Source organism: Rissa tridactyla, chromosome 2 (genome assembly GCF_028500815.1).
Source record: "Rissa tridactyla isolate bRisTri1 chromosome 2, bRisTri1.patW.cur.20221130, whole genome shotgun sequence".
NCBI lineage: Eukaryota > Metazoa > Chordata > Aves > Charadriiformes > Laridae > Rissa > Rissa tridactyla.
Window position 1 is genome coordinate 132,614,348 of NC_071467.1, and position 25,778 is coordinate 132,640,125.

A 25,778-nucleotide genomic window follows, 5' to 3' on the forward strand; every position below is an offset into this window, starting at 1 on the left:
GTGACCATAGCTCTAAAATGTTAGGTCAACAAAATCAGCTCAGTAGTACAATTGTTTAAGGAACACAGACCCCTGCTCTAAGAAGGAGGAGAAAAAGAGAAACTGTGGCATTTAGGAAAAAAACCAAACAGCCTTCCACCCTCCCCCCAATAATCCACCCCTCAACAAACAAGAAAAAAAACACAAACCACCAAAAAAATCTAAAACCAACACAAACAAAAAAAGACCCATTTCAGTTTCTCCAAAGAGTTTCTGCATGGAGGAAGAGAAAAGGCTTGAAACATCAGAAGCCACAAAGGTAGATGAAAGCCCGTTTTCCTAAAGTATACTGGAACTTCCCATTAAATTTAAAGCAGTGCTTAATTTTTCAATTAAAAAAAACCCCACACAATCTCAACAGTCTTTTCTCATTTACAACACCTGGAAAATGAATTTTTTTTTTAAATGAGAAATTCAACATTAATATCGTAATGGCAGAATCTTCAGAGTTTTCTTTTAAAAATGTCTTCGTGGACCACTCAAGGGAATTTACAAATAATGAATATAAGCTTTTAGTCTAATTAGTGATGTGAAGAATTGTGGAACTGAAATCCTGAAGCAAATGGTAATAGGTGAAAGCCTACTATCCGGCTAATCCACACGAACATAAGAACTACAGCCCGGCTTACATTGGTTGATTTACCTGTTTTGTTGGATGTGGCAATATAAATCTTCTGGTTGTGCTTCTGGAGCTATCGTGTCCTGTCCACAAATATCCAGTCTCTTTCAGAGTATTGGAGTTCCTCCTGTGAGGAGAGCACAGCTCCATGTCCTATTGCGTGGCTGGTGGCTTTAGGGAGCGGAGCTGATGGTGTACTGGCCCCGTGGACGGCTTTCTGATCGTTTGTCCCGGTGGAAGGTAGTAAGCAAATTCGATGTTTCACAGGCACTGGGAAGAAATTTGATCATCAGCACAGAGGGATCTGTGAGGCAATCCGACAGCCAGATTTTCTTCTCCAATGCTGAGATAATACACCTCTCCAAAGCGGCTACTTTGGGGGGGTTGTGTGTCCAAGATGAAAGGGGAAAAATGTAGTTAGGAGCCAACCATAATGTCTTCCATGAGCTTTGAGAAAAAATTTTCTTTGCCTAAATTTTACGGGAAATCCTTATTGTGAGTGTGAGTACAGAGTGCTTTTAAATCCAGGTCTGAGACTAAATAATGAGGCAACACAAAGAGAAGTATTGCTGCAGTTTGCCGGTGGCTTAGACAAGCTTTGTCTGCTTGAATTGCTGAATTGGGTCTGAAATCGGGGCAATAATATTTCCTCTTCAAATATTCTGCTGTCCGGATCGGTGTGTAAAATAAAAAGTGGTGATGTTTGTTAACAAGTCAGTATTTGAAACCATTCTCCTTTCTTCTGTAGGTAAGGCATCAAGATGAACTTTCTGGTTCACAAGCTAATGGCTTGATGTGATGAAATACACTAACCGTGTCATCAGTGTGCCTTGTAAGATACACTGGAAATTAATTACCTTTTAATAGAAGTGATATAAAAACCTCTGTTTTTCACTTTACTGAACCTGAGTGGGTTTTTAACAGAAATTCAGTAAACCTGCTTTTTAGGTAGGGAGTGTGACCCTTTGGTTTTGTATTTACCAGAACTTCTTCTTAGGAATAAGCAAAATGAGATATATAATTGTGTGTGTCTATACATATATATATATATGTATAAAAAGATGGCTGAGAATGCACATTCAACGAGCTTTGTTTGGGTGGACTTATTACTATTTGTTATGTGCATCCAGGAATCAAATGTGAACAACTTAAAAAGGCTGAAAAGATTGCTTAAACGTACAGATTTTCAGTGAGAAGTCATGAGGCAGGCAGAGACTGCACCACCTCTTACAGAACAGCTACTCCAGTGGCTTAATCTGTATTATTACCTACATTTACTATGAAGAAAACTATAAGGAGAATCCCCCTCCCTCACCTTGTAACTAAAAACTACTGCTTTTTTTCCCCAACCACACTAACATGAATTGAGAGTTAAGGAATATTTTTTTGTCCTGTAAACCTGCTCCCCCCCACGCCACTAGAAGACCATTAAAAACACTGATTCACTCTGCTGTGATCCAGCATCAGCCACTTGAAGCAACATGAGGGGGAGAAATTAATGACCTTGGTGTGTGGGAGTAACTTTTTGTGTTGGGTTTTTCTTGCCTGTTTTTATTTTGCTGGTTGTAGAGTAAACAATCAGACACCTCTTGCCCTTCTCCTGTAAATTCAGTTGATTACCAGCGGTCTTCCATTTGGCTACAGGAGTTGCTAACTTTGTTTCTATGGCTGCTCACATCGGGACTCTTTATGTAGATGTTGTTTCTTACTGTGTGGCATTAGCCACAGTCCATAGTGGGTTTTTTTTGTTGTGCGGTTTGTTTTTTTTAAATGTTTCATCCCTGTCTATAAGTTTGTGTTGTTAGGGAAGTAAGCTTGAGACGTGATGGGTTTTGACTTCACGCAGCTCTTTGGAACTCAGAGAGAAAAAGGGTGGTTTTGGTGAGTGGGTTTGTGGGGCATCACGCATAGCTGTCAGAGCTGGGGGACCATGGACTGGGAGTAACAGCACTTCTGGTGCTGGTGGGAATCGGCATACGCGGCATCTGTGCTGTTGGTGAGAGGTGCCAAGACTTTTTCCAGGTAACCAGTACAGCGGTACCTACCTAGAATGGATGAAATGAATAAGCGCTTGCTCTCTGCACATTCCTAAGAGTGGAAAAGGTAGGCCATTTACTTTCTATCCCATAGGTATTGAGTTCAAACAATTGAATGGACTAACATTGTCGATGTTCACTTGATCTCCTTTCAAACATGTTTAACTCTTTCCCCATAGACTCTTGTTAAAAAAGAGTAGGTTTGCGCTGTGCGGGTTTAAGGCATTAACATTGTGTGTAGTTCATATGGCTGCTGAAATAAGAGAGTATTACGTGGCATTATTGTTGAAAAATGGGAATTAAGGAGCAGGAGGCAGCAGGTCTCTGGGGGGGAGGGAGGATGGTGAGAAGGGTCTGGTAAGAGTGTACAATGACAGTGTGGAAGTGCAGTTGCTCTGATACTTGTGTGCATGCTCCCCTCTGAAACCCTCAAATTTTGACACACCTATGAGATACACCGTGAGTTAAAAAAAAATCAGGGCTGTGAGCAAAAGCATGATACTTAGTTGTTCTTTGTTTTATAATTTGTCTATCTTCTGGTTTTTAAAGTTATTGTCCCTTAATGGGAGGTGCAGGTCTTAAGTGATTTGCCTTTGCTAAATGTCACGTAAAGCACACAGTGAGATTGTATTTGTGAGTGGAAGCGTATAGTGAGATTTTACTTAATGCAGGGATGCAGTAATGGCCAATTTTCAAGACCTTTTTAACCCAAGAGGATTTTGATAGGTTGAAGGGAAAAAAAAAAAGGTGATGTACATAAGGAAGGGCAGAGAGAGAAGGAAAGAGTACATATAAAAGAAAGAATGCTGAAATTGTGGGTTTTTGTCTTCCTTCCTCCCACCACCTTTTCCCTAAGACGTGCTTAGTGTTATAGGTATGGAGGGCTCTTGTGGGCCAGGAGCACTGTCTGTCCCTGCGTATGTGTTCTCTGTGTTTACATACGAGAGATTACCCCTTCAGAGATCACTAAGATGGCTTTTAGTAAATTATCTGTCTTTACGGTACTTTGCCCTTTCTGTCTCTGCACACGCATATAGTACAAATATGCTGGTTTCCTTGTGAAGGGGCACAATGATGTCTTTGTTTTACCTGCTTTCAGTGTTGCAGAGATATTCATGTCCCCCAAACACGAGGGTCCACGTTTCAACATTCCCAAAATAAATATGTTGATGTATGATCATCAGCAGTGGCTTGAAGTAACTGAATACAGTTACCTGCATAATACCTGAAAAGAAGAATTAGAATGCATGCAATTCCTCTTAAGTAAATTATTGCCAAATAATTAATTGCTTATGGACTAACCTTATATAGAAACCAGAGAAGTCTGTTTTCTTCTGTTTTCTTCTTACCCAATAAAAGGTGGCTTAGGTGTCTTTGAAAAAGAGAAGCAAGTGGGAATACCTGTTCACATACTGTGGACTATAGGTAGCTTTCAAGAACCTTCATAGGATACAGAGCACAAACAAAATTTACCCAGATTTATTTTTTTTTCCAGTTGACACCTATTTGCAATGCCTATTTAGAATGGAAGAAATTGAGAAATCTGCCTTACCTGGAAAAAGTGCATACAAGAGGCTTACATGGGTCACGTTGAGATACGCTAGCAGTGTTTTACTAAGGATTTATTTAGACTAGGTGAGCTATATATTAAATGAAACTATTGGAATAAAATACCTTTGCAGAGTTTGAAAGGATCATTTCCTGTCTTACACACCTGGTGTGACTGCAAGTAGTTATAAAGTAACAAAACTTAAAATTACTTCTAAACAACATAAAACAGAACCCTCTGTGGGTTTATGCTGCCTGGGATGTGAAAGCTGTAGGAGCTGAGCTTTGCATATACCGTACTTTGCTGAAGAAAATAGGGTTATGAGGAAGATGGAAAGCACCTTAGAAGAGCTGACACTGTCTGAGACGGGAGAGTGTTTCCAGGAAGATGCTCCTTTATTTTACCCCACCTATTGCGTAGAGTTTTGTCCCTGTGCAAAAGCGTGCTTTCTGAAGCTCCTTCATGAAAGCTGCTGCCATACCAGTAAATTCAGTCAGCCCTAGCTTTGTCCCTTGCCCTTTGCTATATGTTTGCATTGGGCTTGGGATTTTTTCCGGAGGAAGCTGAGAGCTGATTTCTCCGCGGGCTCACACGCACGCGGTGGAGGCGACTGCAGATCGCTGGTGCTACCCTGCAGTGAGGACCTGTACGGGGCTGACAAAGTGCAGGAGAAGGGTGGGAGGAGTGACCCCATCTCTCCAAGCAGCAGCCGCGCAGGTTATTGCAGCGCGTGGGGGACTCGGTCTCTGTCTACTCGCTGCCAGTTCAGCGTTCGTTCTGGTCCTGGGGACACAAAAACACCTCTGTCACTCCTGTCTGTTAATTCTGTCTGGGGAGAGGGGCAGAGGGGGAAAGGGGTTACAAGCTTTGTGTATTTTTAGGCAATTTTAAGGAATATATTTAGATTTTTTTTTTTAATAGGAACTGATAGTAACTGAAATGGAGGCATCTCAAAGGTGCTTGTGATCTTTCATCTTACCCTGGTTCTGTGCAATTCTTCTTTTCACCATGCAAAGCTTTATTAGCATTTTTCCCATTGCTAATTGTTGTACAGCGATAATGTTAAAAAAAATATTTTCACGTACATCAGTAAACGCTAGACTTCAAACTTGTGCATTGGGGGGCAAGCTGAAATTACTTGCAGTGCAGCTAACAACTGTGATGAAACTGTAAATAGTTTCAAATTAAATGGTTCATACAGCTATTTTTGTATTTTTGAAGTGACCTTTCACTTTTGTACAATAGGTGTCTCACTATTGCCATAAATTGAGGTGCACAGCGGGACTGTACCCGTTTTGTACTTGGCTTGCCATTTCCTTTGGCTCTTTATGAATGTGGTAGAGGAACTGGTAATTTTAAGGTAATGTGTCTTTGCTCCTCTCCCTTCCTCCTCCTCCCTTTTAGGATGTTCAAGTTATTTCTGTCCTACAAATGCTGGCTGGCAAAAGTTTTAAATTGCATCAAACTTTTCAGTCCGTCAAAGTCGTGTGGGAAGAAAAAAAAACAACCCAAACCTTGTGTTATGTCCTTTATTGTTGAGTAAAAGTAGAGATTTTTTTTTTTGGTTTTTTTTGGTCCATCTTTCAGGTGTTGGGCGGTAAAGGAGAAGATCTGTAGCTTTTCTTTCTGAAATGAAACGTGAGGTGGTAGTAGTGTAAAACTTGTAAATGTGCTTCTGGAAAGGACTTTTTCCCCTCTTCCTTCTCACCAGTGGATATTCACTTCCCAGTGTGAGCATTTGTTGCCTGGCTGGGTGTGGAGCTGGGCTGAGACCTGTTGTTGGTGTGCTGGCTGGGCCCTTGCGTGCTCAGATCCTTCTGCGAGTGACGCTCCTTGCTACAAAATTCTCATAAATTTTTAATTTGAATCTACAAGTGTGAGAGACTAATGGCACGACACAGTTCGAAGCACATTGAATAGCGTATTAGCTGCCAATTTTGTGGTTTGGGATTTTTCTGCATTAAATTTCCCAGTATTTTTAATATTGAATGTACATCCCCCTTTATGTTCTACTTTAGGACCCAACTCTCAAGTTTCAGGTTGCTGTGTGAGATTGTTTTGATATTTCAGAGCAGTACTACTTGAGGGTGACTGTGCTTGTAGCAGTATCGCTAGCTGAGATTACAGTTTAAGGAAACCTTTGCGGACTTCAAGGAAATTTTTTCCCCCTTTCCTGTTACAGTGAAGCAGCTCCTGAGTCTTTCTTTGCTTTATTGAAAATGAAAGCTTAAAGGGGGCTGTGTGCGGTTTGGGTTTTCGTTCTCCCTTCCTTGCCTATTTATATGATCAAATGCTGAAATTTGGCTCTTACTTGCTTGAGAGGGAGTGAAAACAGCTGAGAAATGCTTCATAACCCAGGCCTGTTCATTTTTTTTTTTTTTTTTTTTTTTGTTTCCTGGAGAAAGCACGCTTGTCGCTTGATCTCTTGGTCCACCGAGGTGTTGGGGGTGACACCTCTGCCTGAGAAGTTTGGGCAAGGTGGCTCTGCTCTGTGAGCTCCGGCTGGGCCCCAAACAAAGCCTGCCGAGAAGAGCATTTCAAGATGTAAAACTTGTAAAAATTCACTGCAGGCCTGGGTGGGTGGGTGGGGGGTGGTGGTGTTAAGGAAAGGAGTGTATTTTAAAAGGATCTGAGGGGGGAAAGGAAAGCTTTTTGATTTTATATCTAGATGGGAACATCTCTAAAACTTGTTTTGTCGCAAGATTTTACTGGCCTGTGTAAGTTTAACAAACCTCTATTCTGTTATAAAAAGTCTTTAAAATGTGAAGGGTTTTCCTGTGAGAGGTCAGTATTGAGCAATTAAGTAAAACTGTGGGTTTGAACATCAGATGCTTATTTTAGCTGCTTTGGTCAACCAAGATGTGGTTGAGACCCTCTAAGCTAGACAGCTCTGTGTTGTCCCCTCTCCCTTCCCCAGATCTTCCCAGGCCGGCCAGACTGACCCAACCAGCATGCCCTACCTGAGCTCAGCTGAAACTGCCTTAATCTACACATTCTTGTGAATCCCAAGGGTTTTGTGGCATCTCTGGCATTTATTTGTTCTCTCACTTTGGGGGAAGGGAGGAGACAAAGGACTTGGCTGTGAAGGCAGCCAGCACACTGCCAGGCTTTGCTGTAGCACTTCAAAGTGAATGTTTTGTTTACTAGATAAGCGAAAACTGATGTAAATTTGAGGTGCAAATACAATGAATTTACTGATTCTTACCCCCTCCTCCCGATCAGAGATGGAGAATGTCAGCCATGGAAATGTTAGAATATAGTCCGTTGTTAGGCTAATGAAAAGCTTAATATCAAAGCAAAAGTACTTATATAAATTTATATTCTCTTCCTTGAAGAGATGTAGAATCTTTAAGTATCTTCGTGAATTTAAAAAAAAAACAAAAACCAAAAAACAAACAAACAAAAACCAAAACTGCAAATAACAAATTCTTAAAGCGTGTGGAGGGGAACCCAGTACAAATACATGTGATTATCACACCCGTTTATAACAGAGAAAGTTAGATACTGAGGGCCTTAAAGCTGAAATAGAAATAGTCTTCAAGAAAAGTGGAGATTTCATGAAATGTAACAGCTGTCAAATGTGTAACAAGTATTTCTGTGACAGCGCTTTGGACTTGAAATGGTTTTGACCTGACATTCCTCCCCAGCGATCTGTTGGGTTTTTTGAGTTGTGTATTTGGTTTTGCCCCTCTTATTATGACAGATGCTTAAATGCGGACACTGCTATGTGTAGTCTATCTTGCAATAATGTTTTCTTTCTGTTTTTTTTAAAAACGATTTTCTTTAATTTATCTGCAGGAGTCGGAAGCTTCAGATCAGAAATATCCCGCCTCACTTGCAGTGGGAGGTAGGAAGTCACTTTAAAATTTGATATCTGTGCTTAAAACTGTGTTTCTGTTTCTCTCTTTATCCACAAGAATTTTCCCCTTCCCCCACCTTTCACTTGCTTTGCACACACCACCCATTCTGTTCTGGGGAAAAATCCTTTGGAAGAGGGAACAATAGAAGCCTTCTAAGCAATTCAGATAACTGCCTTCATTTCTGCTCTCCGAGTTAACCATAAAAAATGTTGAAATGGATTCTTTGGTGAATGCTGACTTCCTGATGCAGTCACTCTCTTTGACTGAAAGCTCGTCCGTTTTGGACCTTGCTGGTGTGTGAGTTCAGTAAACTTAATACAAGTTCATATTTAAATACTTGCCCAAAACCTTTACAAAAGCAGAAATTTAATGCTGATCCTTTCTCTTTGATTCCCCCCCTCCCCCCTCACTCCTCTATAGTGGCATTATGGCAGATTATTTGCTCATGCTATTATGGTTATTGGCTCTCACTGATATATTGTATACTTGCTGTTTACACTCCACAAGTAGTGTTATAATTTTTGCAGTAGATGGGCTACTGTGACAATGGATCTGTCTTTCTACCCTGTGTGTTTAAAACTCTCTTTTTTTTTTCACATTTTACTGGTGGTAAGTCATCCTTTTGCCTGAGGGAGATCGGAGGGTGGAGGGTTTGGGGGTAAATCTCTGTTAGCGCTATTCTTTGAGCAGTTTTGGTCCACCTTCATCTGACTTTCCATCTGCAGCTACTTCTTTGCACTGCCTGATTGCTTCCTAGCTTTGGAGAAGAACGAAGGCATTGCTCTAGCCAACCTAGGCTGTCAAGCACAGGGTTTCTGTAAGATACCAGCACACACCACTTCTCATTGCTTCAGTCTGTCCTTCTGGTGTGTGTTGCCCATACAAACGTTTCCTCTGCACTTCCCAAACCTTGCGCCTCCCCTCAGTTGAACCGTATCCACCTCACAGCTTTTATTCCAAATTCATAACTGCTTTTTTGACAAGCTTTTGGGAAGAGTAGTAATAGAAATGGTTGAGGGTGACTGATTTGAGGATCAACTTATTTTTTGGTACAAAATTCCTGAGGATTTTCTGTGGGAATACTATCAGAGCAGAGGTGTATGTTCAGAAAAATGTGAATAAACATTGATGTAAGCACTGTTGAGCAGAGTACAGCAAAAGGCTTCTACCTGCTCATCCCTCCTTATATGTATGTAGCTATTACTGCTTGTGTGTTACAGGTACCTACCCTGTTTCCCGTCTGCGTCCTTATTTTTAAATGATTTCCCTTTCCTTCTCCATTGCTGCAGTTACTGCTGTGACATCTGGTCTCAGACAGGTGTTCCCCCTGCCGCACCTTTTTAAAACATGCTGTCTTCCTAGAGCTCCCAAGGAAGAATTAAAATTATCCCTATTAACGTCACCTCAACCTTGCCTAGATGTCCTGAAGTTGCTTGTACAGACCTGACCCTTTGTCTGGGCACAGAATTTAGAGGGATGAGGCCCCAAAATAACTTCTACAATACTCCTCTTTTCTCTTGCAACATCAGGGTTGCTTTCCAAGTATGGTTTGTCCACAAACTTCCTAAAGTTTTTCTTTGTAAGTGCTGGTGGTCTATCACTTCTTCACTAAGCAGGTAAGTTTTGTATGTTCTTAAAGGAGTGCTGATGACAAAATACAGCAACTGGTGATTAAATTAATCAGGGAATTGTCTTATGTCAATCTTATCTTGGGCTGTGGTATCTCTTTTTGATGCTAGAAGACCTTGCAAAAACTTCCTTTGAGCTCTGTAAGACAGTTTTGAATGATTCCTCCTTAAAATAAGTCTTTCTTGCAACCAGTTGCTTGGTAGGGAGACTAAAAGTTTATACATGCAGAGAGGGGTTCATATTGAAGCAATGTTCTTGTATGATGCTTTCTGAGGGGATGGTGTGTGTCTGTGCGTGTGTGGCAGCTGGAGTAATTTTACTTAAATTGTTTCTTATAGTCTCTCTGTGCCAATCTGCTTGCCTCATCACTCCTTTGTTAATTGCTTGAATAAAGACTGACTTCTAATGGGTGTGAGATCCTTAAAAACAAACCAAAAAACAACTGAGGAAAGAGGTCTTTAGGTTAGTTCAGTCCATCAGCCCTCATGTATGTTCAATATTGAAATGCAAAACACGCTACCCTGCAACACCTTTATTTTTACAGTGATGTAGGGATATGTGAAAGAAATGGAAGAAAGATTAATGTTCTTGTGAAAATTTTTGTTCCAAGTATAACCATTACTAGGAAGACTGCCTTCTCACTCTTTGCAAAAGTATTTTCTTAGTCTCCATGTAAATAATTGTCTTGTTTTAATCTTGTTCTTTATAGAAAATAAGCATTTTACATGGGAAGCCTACAGGTGTGCCCCTCGCAGTCAGCGTGCATGCCTCTAAGTTGGTGCTTCGTGACTGCTGTTGTTGCCAGTGTGTCACACAGTGGTACCTGTAAGTCCTGGGCCATGTGGGACTGGGACCCAGCGAGGGTCTCTGCACACCTACGCACAACAGAGATGATCCTTGGCTTATCACCCATAAAACCTCTTATAATAAGGAAGGCATTCGTAATGTTCTCAAATAGGCCTCATTGGGTTTGGAGATAGCAGGTCTGGAAGAGCGGTAGGTATGCTGGTCCCACAGGAATGTATCTGAAGTGTTTGTAGTGTGAAGTGGAACAGAGTTTGGTAGTAGCTCCTCCACTCCTGAGCACCCCAGAGAATAGTATTGCCTCCTGGTTTTCAAAACCAGAAAAATGTTCAGGGAATAATTTGGAGCTTAATCTGAATTGAGAATGTTTTGTGATCCATCAGTTGAGGAAGGTGCCCCATTGTCAATACAGGTACTTTGTTTTCCATGCAGATGTGAGCTGGCTCTTTAGATTAATGCAATGCTGGAGTAAATGAGTTTCCCGTGAAAACCTTGAAACTGTTTCACTGATGTACTTTCTTATCTTTTTAAGAGGCATGTGTACCTATTTAGTAAAATCTAGGGCCTTTGGTAGCATGGAAGAGAGAAAACATTGAATTTCAGTTTTAAGGAAACCTTGTGTAAGAAACCTTCCTGTGTAGTCTTCAGGATACCCAGGTTTCTTAATGTGAGGTAAGATGCTTGGCCCATAGTTATTCCATATAGACTAGGAAACTAACAGTGGGTGTAAATGGCCACAGAGTAGAAGCATTTATTAATAAGACTTTTCATAAACCAAGTACACAAGTTCAGATTAACTATTTGCTTTTTTGGCTGCCTTTTTAGAGAAAAATGCTCCAACTGGTTTTCTCCTTCACATAAATTGAAGTTACTGAACAAAATACTGACTCTTGCAACCAGCCATAGCAATTAGACTTGCAGTTGTTTCCCTTGGGTAATGTAAGAGTTCACTGTGTACTTATCAGATCATCATGGTATAAGTAAAAAAGGTAAGATAGCCCTCTTAGACCATATTCAGGGCTAAGTGGTAGAAGAAAGGCAGATTATGACCTGCTGTAATATGCCGGGTTACTACACTGAAACAAAACCACAAGGTTGCTGTCCTGAAGAGCTCTCTCTTGAAGTGCAGCTGTAAATGATAAAATTCTAATGTATTCCAAGGCATTCAAGGTTAAATTTGTACAAAACTTGCCTGGTAACTAATTTGAACTTCACAAAAAGATTTTTGGCAAGGTTCTACAGGTTTCTGTATCTGTGGGTTGGGTACTCTTGTACTCCTTGCCCAGCTAGGAGAAACTGGAGGTGGAGAGAAGGCAGCATCTCTGTCTGAACTAAGGAAAAGTAGGACTTGCCTCAGACTGAAATCAGACTGGTAGGGGCTTATCCAGGATCATGTTCTCTACTCATTTGCATTTTCCCCCCCCTTCCCTCACTGGACTGTCTGGGTTTGAGGACTCTGGATCAGTGCCCATGTTCCATAAAAGCATCATTACTTCTGGAATGCATCTTCTTCCTTTTATTCTGCTTGCATATAAATTGCATATAGAGGTTATTGTATCAATTCAGTAATTTGAAGGACATGTGCATGACCAGATTTTATTTTTTAAATAAATCAGCTTCACTTGTTACAAAGTTTGCGTGGTGAAACAAGCCCTCAAACAATGAGTACACCTTTTTTACTGCCAGTAGGTGGATATCATTTTCCCCACCCCTTTTGTCATCTTCCTCATCAAATACAAAGTCCAGATTGGTGCTAAGGATCATGATAAGTGAAGGATTTGTCACATCACCTTCTCCCATTCTCCACACATACCAGTCTCATCTCTTTCCCATTGGAAACAAGCACCCTGGCTCTATGGTCTCTGCAGAAAAGTAAATAGATCTCTATTACAGACTGCGGTTCAGAAAAGAGTAACATACTGTTTTGACTCCTAATTTGTAACCGCAAGTAATCTCTCGCTTAGCTTGTGAGTATTCCTTCTAGAAAGAGGTCTAGGTGTGGTGATTTAAAACCTAGAGTTTGTTTCTATTTCAACATGATGGAGATCCAAGCAGAGTCCTTCTGAGAAGGAACTGTTATGTGAAATGTCACCTTTTTTTTTTTCTTCTATCTTTTAAAACATTTTAAAACCAGTTTCCTCAGTGTAGAAAACTCTTCAAGAGATTTTCTTTCCAAATATTTTTTCCATGTTTAGTGAATAATCCACTAGAGAACAGACTTTCAGGACACAGATGGTGCCAGAATCAGCACTTGCTGGCTCAGCAGGAAGGTAGCTGTTGAAGAGTTCCCACTTATCTTCTGTGGGCTTATTTCCTTATCGGTTTGTATGGAACAGATAAACAGATACAGTGTTGATGAACTTGGTAACAAAAAAGGTAGACTAAAAGCCCAGCCTGTGGAGTGTGAACCTGTTGAGTGAGTAGAAAAGCAAGCAAAACATTGTGAATGTGTATTCCTAGCTTTGCTGTGAGACTTGCAGGTTGCTTTTGGGGACAGAAATGTGTGGGAAGGGAGGTCTGATTTAGCTCTTCCAAAGGCAAAAGGATGTTACTAAACAGGGTTTGCTTTTCCTCACTTTTTCATGGAAATGAAAAACAAAGTCTCATAGTTATGCTGAGACCTCTGATGTTTTAGATTTTCCAAGCGGAAGTAGTAATGGAGAAGGATTTCTGGATCAGAGTTGCAATGTGAGTGCGGGTTCTGCATTGAGATTTCTGTCAATGCAAGAAAGGCTTGAGCCATCTCCACCTGTCTGCATATTTTGTAAGACAACTTTCATTTTCTTTTAAGGAATCGAGACTGATTCTGATTGTGAGTAAATGTTAGTAAATCTTCTTACAGTGCACATAACAGGTTGTGCTGAGGATCTGTAGTAGCTTGTGTCACTGCTTTGATTAAAACAGCTAAGATGTGTGGGGTGGGTTGTTTGTTTCATTTTTAATCTAGAGATGCAGTGTGAAAACTAGTCTTGCTGAATGGTATCTGCTAATGATGCAGCTTGTTCTAGAATACCAAGGATATGAAGAGGACAGGTGGGGAACTTGTGGGCTTTAAGAAAGGAAAAGAAAAACACGAAACTATTGCAATTAAGAATAAATTAGGATTATCCAAAGCAGATATTTCTCATAAAGCAAGATGTAAAGGGGGAGATGCAAGAATGAGCTGAGCTACGATGAAAAGAATTCTAGAAGAAAGATGAATCAACAGTAAAGAGGTTTAAAAGGTATTGAAATATGATCTTTCACCTCAAGCCTCATCCAAGAATCCTAACTTAATGTAGTGCTATAAAAATAATGTATAGCTGTAAAAATGCTAGCAGAATGCTAAGCACGCACAAATTATCTGCTGCCTGCTAGGTATGGGAATCTCAGGTAGGGATCTTTGTTTTCTGTTTCCTCCTCAGTGTGCTACATTGGGCACTAAAATGTACTTTTTGCCAATTACTACTTGTCCTACTCAACAGGAGAATGGAGAACATGTTAATCTGTCCTCTGCAGCAGTCTTTTACATAGTTGAAGACCTATGATGTTTAGGGAGGGTTAAGGAGAGAGTTTAAGTTCTTTCAATCTCTTCTCAGGACTCTTATTTCTAGGCAATTGATCATTCTTAAGTCTTTCACCGGGGAATGTCCCATGAGGCTTCTCCAGAGCAGTTCCTGTAGTTTAAGATCACTTTGAGCTCTTATCTTGTCCTCTGGTATGTTTGCACTTCATTCAGCCTTGTGCGGTCTTCAAATTTAATAAACACAAACCTGATACAACACTAGATGTGGTGGTCCCTGAAAACCCTGTGAAATAGAGCTCTTTAGTTTAACACTAGACTGGTAATGACTGTTACCTGGCAGTGATCATAAGGTCAACTTCTCACCTGCTGTTGTTGTGTTGGCTGTGTTTACCTATGAGCATGCTCTAGGGGCCAGTGTCAAAAGCCTTCTGAAGAGAGATCTCCCCACACATAGACTGTTAATTCTGTTATAATGAGAAACTGGAGAGATTGATGAAGAATTATGCACATCAAACAAATGTGGAATGTTGATCACTTGCTTACTTTGATTCCTAACTCCAGCAGAGAGGGTAGAGCAGACCCTGGGGCTATGCAGAGCCCTTGGACAGCACTGCCTCCTCCTGGTCTTGAATCTATATCCAGGGGAGCATGGGGGCTGCCTTTGCTCCTCTCCTGCCAAAGGGAAGAGAGAGGATGGTTGTCTTTCCTTTCTGCTATCTGACCTGGGCCCCACACTCAGAATTAACTATTTTGCCTGAGCTACATGTTATTTCCCATTGTCTAGCTGGGCTTAGCAGCAGGTGAGGCAATCTGATATGGGGAAGTGACCACATGTGTGGCAGACCAACCAATTTTGCACTTAGGACAGCATACTGGCTCATGTTGGGATTTTAATTGCCTGGCTTAACTATAGTGGGTGATACTTACAGGTATATGTGAGGTAATAAACACCTTTTGCAGGTGTTTAAAATACAGAGTGTGGGAGTGAAGGTCCTTGGGCAAACATGCAATAAGCATATTTCTCACTTGGAATGATTTATTCATACGAGCGTGTTGGCTACAGCAGTGCGCTGATAATCATCTTACAGTTGTTGTAAACAAGGAGAAAAATTCTAATAGGAAAAGTAATTTTCTTTGAGAATTGGACTACAGAATTTTTTACTAAAAAAAAAAATCAGGATCCTATTAATTGTAGTTGATAGTGATGCTTTTATCAGCTGCCCCCATTTAAGAGTTAATATCCCAGATGCCCCCACTGAAGATACTTTGCTGTGCTTTTATTGTAGTTGTAGGCTTAGAAAAGTAATATTGTGTTGGTTAACACAACTTTTTTTCTTTAGAAAACTTGTACTACAGTAGCTTAAGAAAGGAATTGAGAAGTTAAAGGTGACATCAGGGCTCCGTTGTGCTAAGCACCTAGGAGATATGGGAGGTGGTCTTCTGACCACAAGAACTAGACATAATGCTAGTACTCTGCTTCAAAGAAATCGGAAGAGTCACCAGGTCAGAGCTGGCTTGATGGACACAGCCTAGAGATATGAAGGTCACTTTTCCTGCAGGTGGCCAAGGTGATAAGTTGAAAGAATAGGAAGTGTAAGATTTTGGGTTCATGCTGCAGGAAATGTGATGTTGGGTGGTTGGTCAGGCAACCACTTCGACTTGTATGGCAGAGGCAGGAAGAAGGTGCTGACGTGCCATAGCTTTTTGGCCAGAATATTGAGCAAGCTGGAATAACTGCTGGCTTCTGTGTATATGGTGAGTAGTAAACTGCTGTGGCTTGTGTTGTGAGCTGCTGGCTAACCCTGCTGTGGAGGGGGTAGGACAAAGAGTGGAGGGAAGCAACCACTTGGACCTGGGACTTTTAATCTGTTGTCATGTCTGAGTCCCACAGCTTTGTGATTCAGTGAGTTGTCCAGTTCTCTGTGTTGGAGTATGAACTGCTTTTGGCTGTGGTAGGCATTAATGTCAAAGCACAGAAAAGCAGTGAGTTTTAAGTGTTAAATGCGGCCATTCCAATGAAGACATGCCAGAAACTTTGTCTTTGGAGACTGCATTTATGGGCCTATATCTCATTTGCCTTCCAACATTCAGTGGGAAAAATAGGTAAGTGAAGGGTTTAAATAAATAAATAAATTCAGTGCAAGTGTTTGATCAGTGCAACTGTTTGATCCAAACTTCCCCCCATCCAAATTTGTTCCATTGTCCTGTGGCTGAGATGAGAAAAATTCTCTTCATGACTAGTTTTTGATATTCTAGGATAAAGGCAGGCACAACTTGTGATCCCTTAACTTTTCAGAAATGTTCTAATACTTTAAACAGCTGTCAGTGTGCAAGAACTTGGCATTGTCACCAATGGGGTTGCTTGGCACTGTTAGAACAATGTGTTGCTCACAAGCCTAGAATAATATGGTTACTTGTTTACCCTGTCACTAGTAGTGACTCCAAAACTTGAGAAATCTTAAAAGACGCACAAAGCTTGCTTGGTTCAAAACAGTTTTTGGGAAACCAGACACCAAATCTTACTTTTTATTTGCAATTCTAAAAAGGTGTCTGTGAAGACCTTTGTTCAAGGGCTCAGTTGCCAAAGTCTTGTACCCCTGGCTGTAATTTTTACTTAAGGAGTCACTTTAATCACAGTGCAACCTCGTTATCTAGCGTTGTGACATGTCCTTTCATAGAATTACAAAACCATTCAGGTTGGAAGGGATCTCAGGAGGTCTATAATCCATCTTGCTGCTCAAAGCAAGGTCTGTATTGAATTCAATCCACATTGGTTTGGGTTTTCTCCAGTTTTGGAAACCTATAGGAATGCAGTTTGTGCAACGTCTCTGGGTGACCAGTTCTAAGGATTAATTATTTTATTAAAGAGAATTGTTTTCCTTATACCTACTGAGGACATCTGTCATGTCAACTTAAGCCTGTTGTCACTTGTCCTCCCTCCCCATGTCTCTGGAAGAGTCCAGCTCTATCATCTCCATGACCTCTGGCACAGGCTGCTGCTGTGCTCCCCTCAAAGCTGTCTATTCTTGGGCTTAACAAAGCCCAGTTCCTTTAGCCTCTCCTAACTGGAGAGGTACTCCAGTCCCTGACCATCTTGATGGCTTGTCACTGAACTTGTTCCAGGTTCTCAATGTCTGTCTTGAACTGGAGGTTCCAAAACTGGATGGAGTATCTACATGTGATTGATTATCCCCTTTTACTCAGTGTTTATTAACTTTCCTCCATCCATTGCCTGTGCCCTTGTTAATACAGCCCAGGTTGTTGTTGACATTCTTTGCCACGACATGGATGTAGCTCATGTTCAGCTTGCTGTCCTTCAATACCCAACATGGTCTTTTCAGCAGAGCTGCTCTCCAGCCAGGCAGTCCTTAGCCTGCACCAATGTGCAGGGGATTATTCCTTCCCTGGTGCAGGACTTTGCGTCTGTCCTTGTTAAATTCCATCAGGTTGCTGTTGGCCCATTTTTCTACCCTGTCTAGGTCTTTCTGGGTGGCAGGCCTGCCCTCTGGCATATTGACTGTTCCTCTCAGTTTGGTCTCATCCCCAAAGTTGAGGAGGGTGTGCTACAACACCTCCTCCAGGTCATTGACAAGATGTTAAGCAGGACAGGCCCTGGGGCAAACCACTTGTTACTGGCTGCCAGGTAGAGTGTGGCCAGGTAGAGTGCTGTCCTCTGAGTCCAACTGTTATTCATTATAGCATTATTACTGGAAATTAAGCTGGATGTGGCATCTCTGCAAGTCTGTTACCTGCATGCATAGGAGGCAAAACATGTCTGGGAATGGTGTTGCATCTCTGCAGACAGAATTTAGGCTGCATGCCATTGCTGTCTAAATTTCCTTAAACACAATGCTAAATTAACCCACTGTTGAAATCACCCTTAAGTGAGAGAGCCCAGAAATGAAATAAGCAGCACCAACGTGCTGCTGCTTTATTCATTTCACATGTAATTGCATGATCTTGTTTCTCACTGGTGCTCTAATAGCATAAAAAAATCCCAAACTGTTGGGACTACTGAGTGAAAATTGTAGCTTCTGAAAACTTTTTCCATTTTGAATGCAACCTCAGCTTAACAAGTCATAATGAAAGCCCCAAAGTATGTTTTTGACCTATGAAACAATATACTTTTTTGATAAGAAAAATGTACTCTTATCCCTATCAAAGCTATTGATGTAGCTTTTCTGTGTCTGTCACGTGTAAACGTAGTCTCTCCTAATTATTCATGCTGCCTGATATCTTAAATCTTGCTCACTTTAGTTTTTCTCTGTGAAATGAGGAACCAGTAGTCCTTACTGATGTTTGATCTTCTGTGGAGGTGCTGGTTTTTAGGTTCTGAGAGGGCAGCCCAAAAATTCCTGATTAAATGGGATGTCAGTACCCTTTTTGTTGGCACATATGAAGTTGATGGTAAAGCTACATGCTTTTATAAACAAGGATGCTCTGCAAGTGTTGTAAAATTAATGTGATTAAGAAATTCCTGCTCTTGGAGAAGTCCTGAACTAATTTCAGTTACTTGCCTTGAATGAAGATGTCATTAGCAGGGATTGTCTCTTCAGACTTACCAGTTGAATAATTTAAAAAGAACTGAAGGAAATGCATAAATGAATTGTTCCTCAGGCAATAATAGGAGAAATGTTATGAGCTCTTGACCATGGTAGCCAAAGGAACAGAAAAACGTTAACTTTGAGTGGCTTCAATGATTCTTTTCTTAATCCACTTACTCAGTTTGTGCATAAAGAACATAAATCCAGCAACACTCGGTCAGAAGAAAGGTTTATGTATAGTCCGGTATCCCACCTTTTCTGTGCCTTGGGAGGTGTACAAGAATAAGGTCAAGGATGTAGTGATAGCTCACCAGGGCAGTCTCCTGGCTTTCAGTGTTTTGCAGCCCTGTAACCTACGGACGCAGAAATGGTACATTTGTATTTGAGAAATTCATCTAGAGTTTCTTTGAACATGTTCTTGAACCAATGCAAACTCCTACCATCCGCACCATCCTCTGCAGTGAAGAGTTGTGATGTTTCAGGGCATGTTGTAGGAAGGACCATCTCATCTCATGTGATTTGAACTTCCAGCTGCTTCCCAGTTCCTGTGTGAACAGTGAGTAGTAGTAGCTCCATGACCTTTTTCACTCTCTACATTTACCTTATTATTTTAAGGACCTTTATTCCTCAGCTACTTCTTCTCCAGGCTAAAGAGCCATAGCCTGCTTAGTTGTTTTTGTGTGGAGGCTGTTCCCCATTCTTTGATTATCTTTGTCCCATTCTTGGAAATTCTACTAAGTGGCTTGGAGTTGAGGGACCAAATCTGCACATAGTTATGTCATTCATTTTAGTTTATTTCACTTTATGAAGGTAGTTGCTGTCAGAGACCTCGCTGTATGTCTTGGGTTTTGCTCAGTGAAACCGGTGGAAAGCTAATCAGTGGAATGGGATTTGCTGCTTATGTCTCAAGAGATCAGCAGACTTTTCTTTTTTATGACAGCCATGGGAAAAAATCGACATTATCAGTAGTGCAGATCCTCCTCTGGGCTTGCTGCTGGTTGCCAGGAAATGTTACATTTGAATCATATGCGCACCACATGTTGACCTAACTTTATGCAACTGGCTCTTGTGTGCAGGGAGGGAAACAAAATGTGCCTATTTCCAAGGGGCTGGCTAGTTCCAGCCCAGTGGATTCTATAAAGCGATGGTAGTCAGCACATCTCTCCTCATGCTTGTGCTGAGGCGTGTGGGGTGTTTTTTGTCTTGTTCACTAGACAAGTAGAAAGTGTCTCTCAGGCTACGTCTCTGATGAGCAAGTCTGCTGAGGCTGTTGCAAAGGCTGTGGTGCTGCTACAAGCCTTCAACTTCATTGCTACTTGTAGAAGCACACTGGTTCATTGCCTCCTCGTTCCCCTTCCAGCGGCCGTTTTGGTTGCAGTCTTGAACTTGGCTGTTCAAGACTGAGGCCCTACCTGTGTTTCTCACAGCTCTTCTTGCTTTCATCTAGGGCTACAGAAAAATCTTGAGTTGTTTCTTGGATGTGTGGGGAAAAGGAACAACACGAGCTCAGCTGTTGAATCTCCTGCAGAGAGAGAGAGACACATGAGCGAGGCAAGCAGTGAAGCTGTTGTACCAAGCAAGGCTTATTGGAAGGCAAGAGATGCCAACACAAGTTACACCTGCATACTGCCACTTCATCCAGCAGCTAGCACTCACTCAGAGAGTCTGGATGCCTTGGTGGGTCAGGTATCGGCTGCTGGGTTGAGGCCTTGGAAAGCAGCAGTGAGGATATGAAGAACTGGTAGGAGATCTTTAAGATCTAGGTGAACACCAACCGAGCCAAAAGCTGCTTTGCCAGGGGGAAGGGAGATGAAGTTGTGTTGATGTGTTTCCTTTTTTAAGTTTTCGTGTTATTCTAAAGCCTAAAGCTCCCTCTGATCCTGTGTCTCAAATTGGTAGCCAAGTACATGTGGGCAGGGAAGGAAGGGAATGTAACTTGAAATAGCTCCCTTATTTTCAAACGCTTTGGATGTTGTGGCAATCAAAGGGGGGGATGTGACTAAAAGCCATCAAAACCACTTCCAAGCACATGCCTTTTAGTAAAGCAAATGAGCAGGATTTTTAGAATATAATGCAAACAGGAAATCACTCAAACTATAGCCCACCATTAGCTTGCAGGGGAGGGAAAGTATATTAAAACTATCCTTGCAAACAGCCACCCTGTTGTAAAGCTTAATAGGGGATTGAATGCATGTGTAAGAAATGGATCCAAATCAACGTTTCTTGGGTCACCTTTTATTGGGTGTTCTGTTTTTTTGTTGCTCTTAGTAATAGAGTCAGGCTGTTGTTATGTGAGTAGTAGATAGCTATTCATGCAACACTTCCACTTATTTGCTCATGCAGTTCCCTTATTGAACTCATGGTTGCCCAGTGTGAGCAGCAACCAGGAGGCTAACCTCAACTATGTGCTCTGAAGTGGAGGGTTATAATGATGTGCCAGTGGCTTCTAGGTAGATGTTTCTCAGTCCTTTGTTGCGTTGGATTTATAAATAAATCTGTAGCCTTCATCTGACTGTGTATAGCAGCTGTTGCCCTTTTGGATGCGGTCTGAGTTGCGAATCTACTGTCGATGTTAGTGTGTGCTAGTGTCCTTGTGTAGATTCAGCAGGTTTTTGGTCTGGGAAACTTTCATATGCTGCCTTCTTAGCACACCTTTCTTCTTCTTGGCATGTTCTCTAGTAACTTTCTCTGTCCAAACATGTAGAAATCTACAGTTACCATTCCTGTAAGCTTACACCAAAGCAATGCTTACTACATCCCAACTACAGACTTTCTTTTTTGCTTTTTGAGTATGAGACTTCTGTGGGCCTGTAGCAGTCTTGCAGGCAGCGTGGCATCAGCTCGTTATCCCTAACATTAGGATCTGTGGGTATCGGGTGTTGCACCCCCAGTGGTTGCTGGTTCGTGTTACTGTTGCGAACTGGGATGACTTGTTATGTACTTGAGTTACTGCATCTTTGTAGGAAACTTTCTCACTTCCCCTTCATATCAGCCTCTTACTAATATTCAGTAATTGGTGTGCGTTGTCCTCCATCAGTAGGTTTGGGTTTCATACTCAGGACTCATCTGTTCCTGGTGACGTCCTGTTTTTTTAAACATGTAATAGAAGAAACAGTGCAGTGGGGGGATACCGAAAGCTTGAAGAGACTTCGTGTCTGGGACTGCAGTGGGAGAGTGCAGAGGAATTCATGCTAGATTAGTGATTGAGACTTTTCCGACTGTGCAATCTCCAATGAGTTGTGATGGACTATGAATGCTTTTAGGAATGTATGAAGGTGGCTGTATAGCAGATATGAACTTCTCTTAGCTATGCTGTGTATACCTGCTACAACAGCCCTCAGATCTGAGGTCCATGGCTCACTGGCTGTGAAATTCATTGTGTGATCTAGGAGGAGGCAAAATGTGTCAGAAGAGCACCTGAACTTTTGTGAGTTCAGGAGTTGAGAGGAGAAAAGAAATTAGAAACTTTAGTGTTGCTTCTGAGTGTTAGAGACAAATGTCCATGACTTCCACTGCTTTGCTACATGACTTAACTTCTGGTCTAAGCCAATGTCCAGTCACACCTTTGGAATCTGTGGAAATGCATGTTGGTGTTTGTTTTGTGTGGCTGTATGTTAGGAAAATAACTTCTGCCTTCATAAAACAGGTAAGAGAGCACTCAAAGTGGTGTCCTTAACTGACTAGTGAAATATGTTAACCTGCTTCAACATGGAAGTGTGGTTTTATTTACAAAATAGAGCGAGCTATGCTCTTTTGTCTAAGCTCTGACAAGCTTTTTTGTCAGCTTGTCAAACTGTGGTCTTGCAGCTTCCCTGGGTTATGTGAGGCAACTGCCCGTTGTGCCTTACTGTTTCAAGCTGGCAGGCAATCCTCTCCTCCATCCTTTTGGGAAGTTGCTGTCTGTTCTAAAGCAAAGACAGGAACAACTTATTTTCTTTTTACGGTAGGAATACTTGATTTTCTGAGATCGTGTATACCTGCATGTCAGCAGTTCCCATCAATTTGCCAGAACCAGCCTGTTTAGTGGCCACCCTTCAGTTTGATTGTGAAACTGCTATTAATTTCTCCGCCATTCAGACAGTGCATTAATGCAGCTCCACAGAGGTGAGCCAAGCAATGGGTCATTGAGGCCGTAATGTGTAAGGGATGTTAGAGCTGTAGCCGCCAGTATCCTTGGGCTGCGCTCAGTGCTCTGCATTGCTCCTAATCCTGCTGTGTGGCATTAGTTTTCAAGATTTGTGGGATTAAAAGCGCTGCCCTATTCCATGTGGCTTGTTGGATGTCTGTCTTCTGCTTGGCAAAGAAGGTACAACATTGCCTTTTGCATTTTTGTTGCAGCAAGACCAGCTGTTTTAGTCATTGACAGGAGCTTCACAAATGCAAAAGAGACCTTCTCACCTTGTGATTAGGGAGAGAGTCCATCAAGTCTATCTAGCCATACATGCTTTCCTGTGCTGGGCTAGTGATGAACCTGAAAATTTGCCACTGGTGATGCCAGGCTGCTGATGCAAAGCTGCTTGGAGTTGACCCCAGCTCCAGGGGTGTTGTCCTGGGCCGAGGGGCGACAGGTTTCTGATGGCAGAGCACAGAAGTGTCCGGGGTGCCCTCCTGTCAGAGATCACTGCTGCTGCTCCGGAAAGCCACCCCTCACGGTGCCCTGTGCCAGGAAGGGCCGCCACACGCACGTGCATTACCTTCTTAGTGTGGTCACAGATGTCCACTTCTGCAGCATGTGCATATCCAAGTATTTTTAAGGCTTTTTAAAAAATACTTTTAATAAACATGAACACCACTGGGTCAAATGTATAAATGAAAAAAAAAAAAACAAACCAACAACCACAGAGCTTCTGACTTTCAGCAGGATTTGCCCCTTTTAGAGAAGCAGGTGTGAAATGGTGGAGTGGAAGTAAAAGTTATATGCTGTTTTCTGTACTGACACAATTTAAAAAAAAAAAAGGCATTTGGGGAGCGAGCAGATTGTAGACTGCACTGTAACTAGTGGAGTGACAAATCTTCAAGCTGCACTGGCATTTGACACTTTTGCCTTTGGATTTCTCGTTTTAGTGGAAGTAAATGCAACCAGAAGTGATCAACAACTGTTTCAGCAGCACTTTAACTACTTCCTAGTCTGTATGTGGTAGAAAATATGGTCTCTCCAGTCTTCTTACATCTAACCAAATTCAGGTGGTTGGGTGTGGGACATAGGAAATTTCCATTTTGCAAGTAATAGAAAAAGTTGCCTTCAGTCTCAATGGGAAATTTTCAATGAGTAATGATAGAGCTGGTGTGTAAAATGTAAGAGGGGGCACTGCTGACTTTTCTGCTAGAGCTGCGTGCGTGTGTGGGGAAACCCCTTAAAAAACCCTATTGACTTCTGCAACACATCAGCTCGGTTCACTCTTGCTTCTTTAGGTCATTGATTTATCTGTAAAAGTGAAGAGTTTGAAGGTTTTGGAAGTCTTGAAACAGAAATACTCAAGAGTGTTTATCTTTTGTGATCTAATTGGGGTAAATAAAGGTACCAATTTACTTCGTCATGAGTTTTCTCTCATTCAGGCAATGGCAAGTTTATAATCAAGTGAGGGATCATTTTTAATAATAGGTTTCAGGACGGTGATACCATCACATTCAAATTGTGACTAACAAGTTAATTATAGATACTGTATATTAGTTCCGCTTTTCTTTTTGACATCTTAAACTTGGCAAAAGAAAAATGTAGATTATAAAAAGATTGAAAATTAGAGCCTCTAGTTGAGTTCCAACATCTCATCCACAGTTATTTAAACTTTAAAAAATGCTTTTTAAATGGATCTTCCCAGACTATTAGTCTGATGCCAGATGAACAGTTCAGGGGTATTTCTATAAATCAGCAAAAGAAAATTTTGCCATTGAATTCCAAATTTTGTCTACAAAGAAGAAAACTTAAAAAACAAAACCACCACCCCCCACAAACAATCAAACAAACCAAACACAACAAAAATCCCCTTCTCTGCTTGTCTTTAAACCTGCTAATAAGCATTTTCATAACATTATCTGAAACAAAATAATTGTGCTTGTCTATGAATTACTCTCTCATTTGAAGCCCTTGCCTTCCTCCTTGCAAAGTGCTTGCTATTCACCAGTTCAGTTTCTTTCTCTGAACTGAGCAAAAAGGGAACCAAATAATAAGCTTGCATTAGCTTACCTGTTTTCTAACTTTCCAATGTTGATGTTACTAGAAAAGCAAGTGTAGGTGATGCACACAGTCCTCTTGCACACTTGAGTTTGTTTTTTTCAGCTGTCAATTTGGACTATGGCTTCTAGGCTTTCAAACTGACTCAAACTATTGGGTGAGACTTCATACCTGAAGACTTATTGCCCCAAAATAAAACTCCTAGCCTGTGGGCCAAGGTCCTGTCCTTTTTGGCTGATAAGAGTGCTCTGTAATTCCCATTCTGCTTTCCTTTCAACTTGCTGTTGGAGGAAGCCCCTTTCTTCTTTCTCCCCTCTATTTTCTAATCACAGCAGCTACATAGTAACATCCTTGTGCTGTTTTCCCTGGATGCTGGGGAGCCTCCTGGGATTTGTAGGACACGCAGCTTTCTTGGGGCTCTTGCTTCTATAAAAGACCAGGGCAGGGGTGGGGGCAGAGGGCATCTCTTATCCTTGCCCTGTTTGCCAGGGACCAGCGTACAGTCATGTTTGTATGGGGAAGATGTTTTATGAGCTTGAACTGAAGAACTTTGGATCTGTGTTCATGGATTTTCTAGTTTTTGTGATATCCTGATTTCAAAGATGTAGTGCTTTCCAAATTGACTGAGACCAGAAAGCTGGAGGATACAGAGACTTGCTACTGTACCAGCAGTGGTCGAAGATGCATGTAGCAGGGCAGGGGGAGGACCTTAAACCTACTTTTTTAGGGGATTATGGGGATTTAGTAGCTGGAACTAATAATTGCAAGTCTGTATTCCACAAAAATAGGTAGTTTTTCAGATCCCTTTGGTCTCATTCTGTTAAGAACATGACTTAAAGTTATAGAAACACTGTAGTTGTTTGGAGACAGAAGAAATACTTATGGATAACGTTGCAAACATTACTTTAGACTTAATAGACTACTCCACTAGCAACTTTGTGGATGCTTTCTATGGATTCAGTCTAAAATTTCTGCTTCTATTTTATTTTAAGGAAAACTGGAATTAAGTTCTAAATGCAAA

The 25,778-nt window shown here is 41.4% G+C and overlaps 1 protein-coding gene across 3 annotated transcripts in view; it reads left to right on the forward strand.

Annotated features, from left to right (window-relative positions):
* IGF2BP3 (insulin like growth factor 2 mRNA binding protein 3) overlaps positions 1–25,778 on the forward strand; it is a 116,598-nt gene that overhangs the window by 17,731 nt on the left and 73,089 nt on the right. For all 3 annotated transcript variants that reach the window (XM_054190480.1, XM_054190481.1, XM_054190479.1), the window contains one exon: positions 8,042–8,090. In XM_054190480.1, the coding sequence (XP_054046455.1) occupies positions 8,042–8,090 (49 nt within the window). The remainder of the gene's footprint in view (positions 1–8,041; positions 8,091–25,778) is intronic.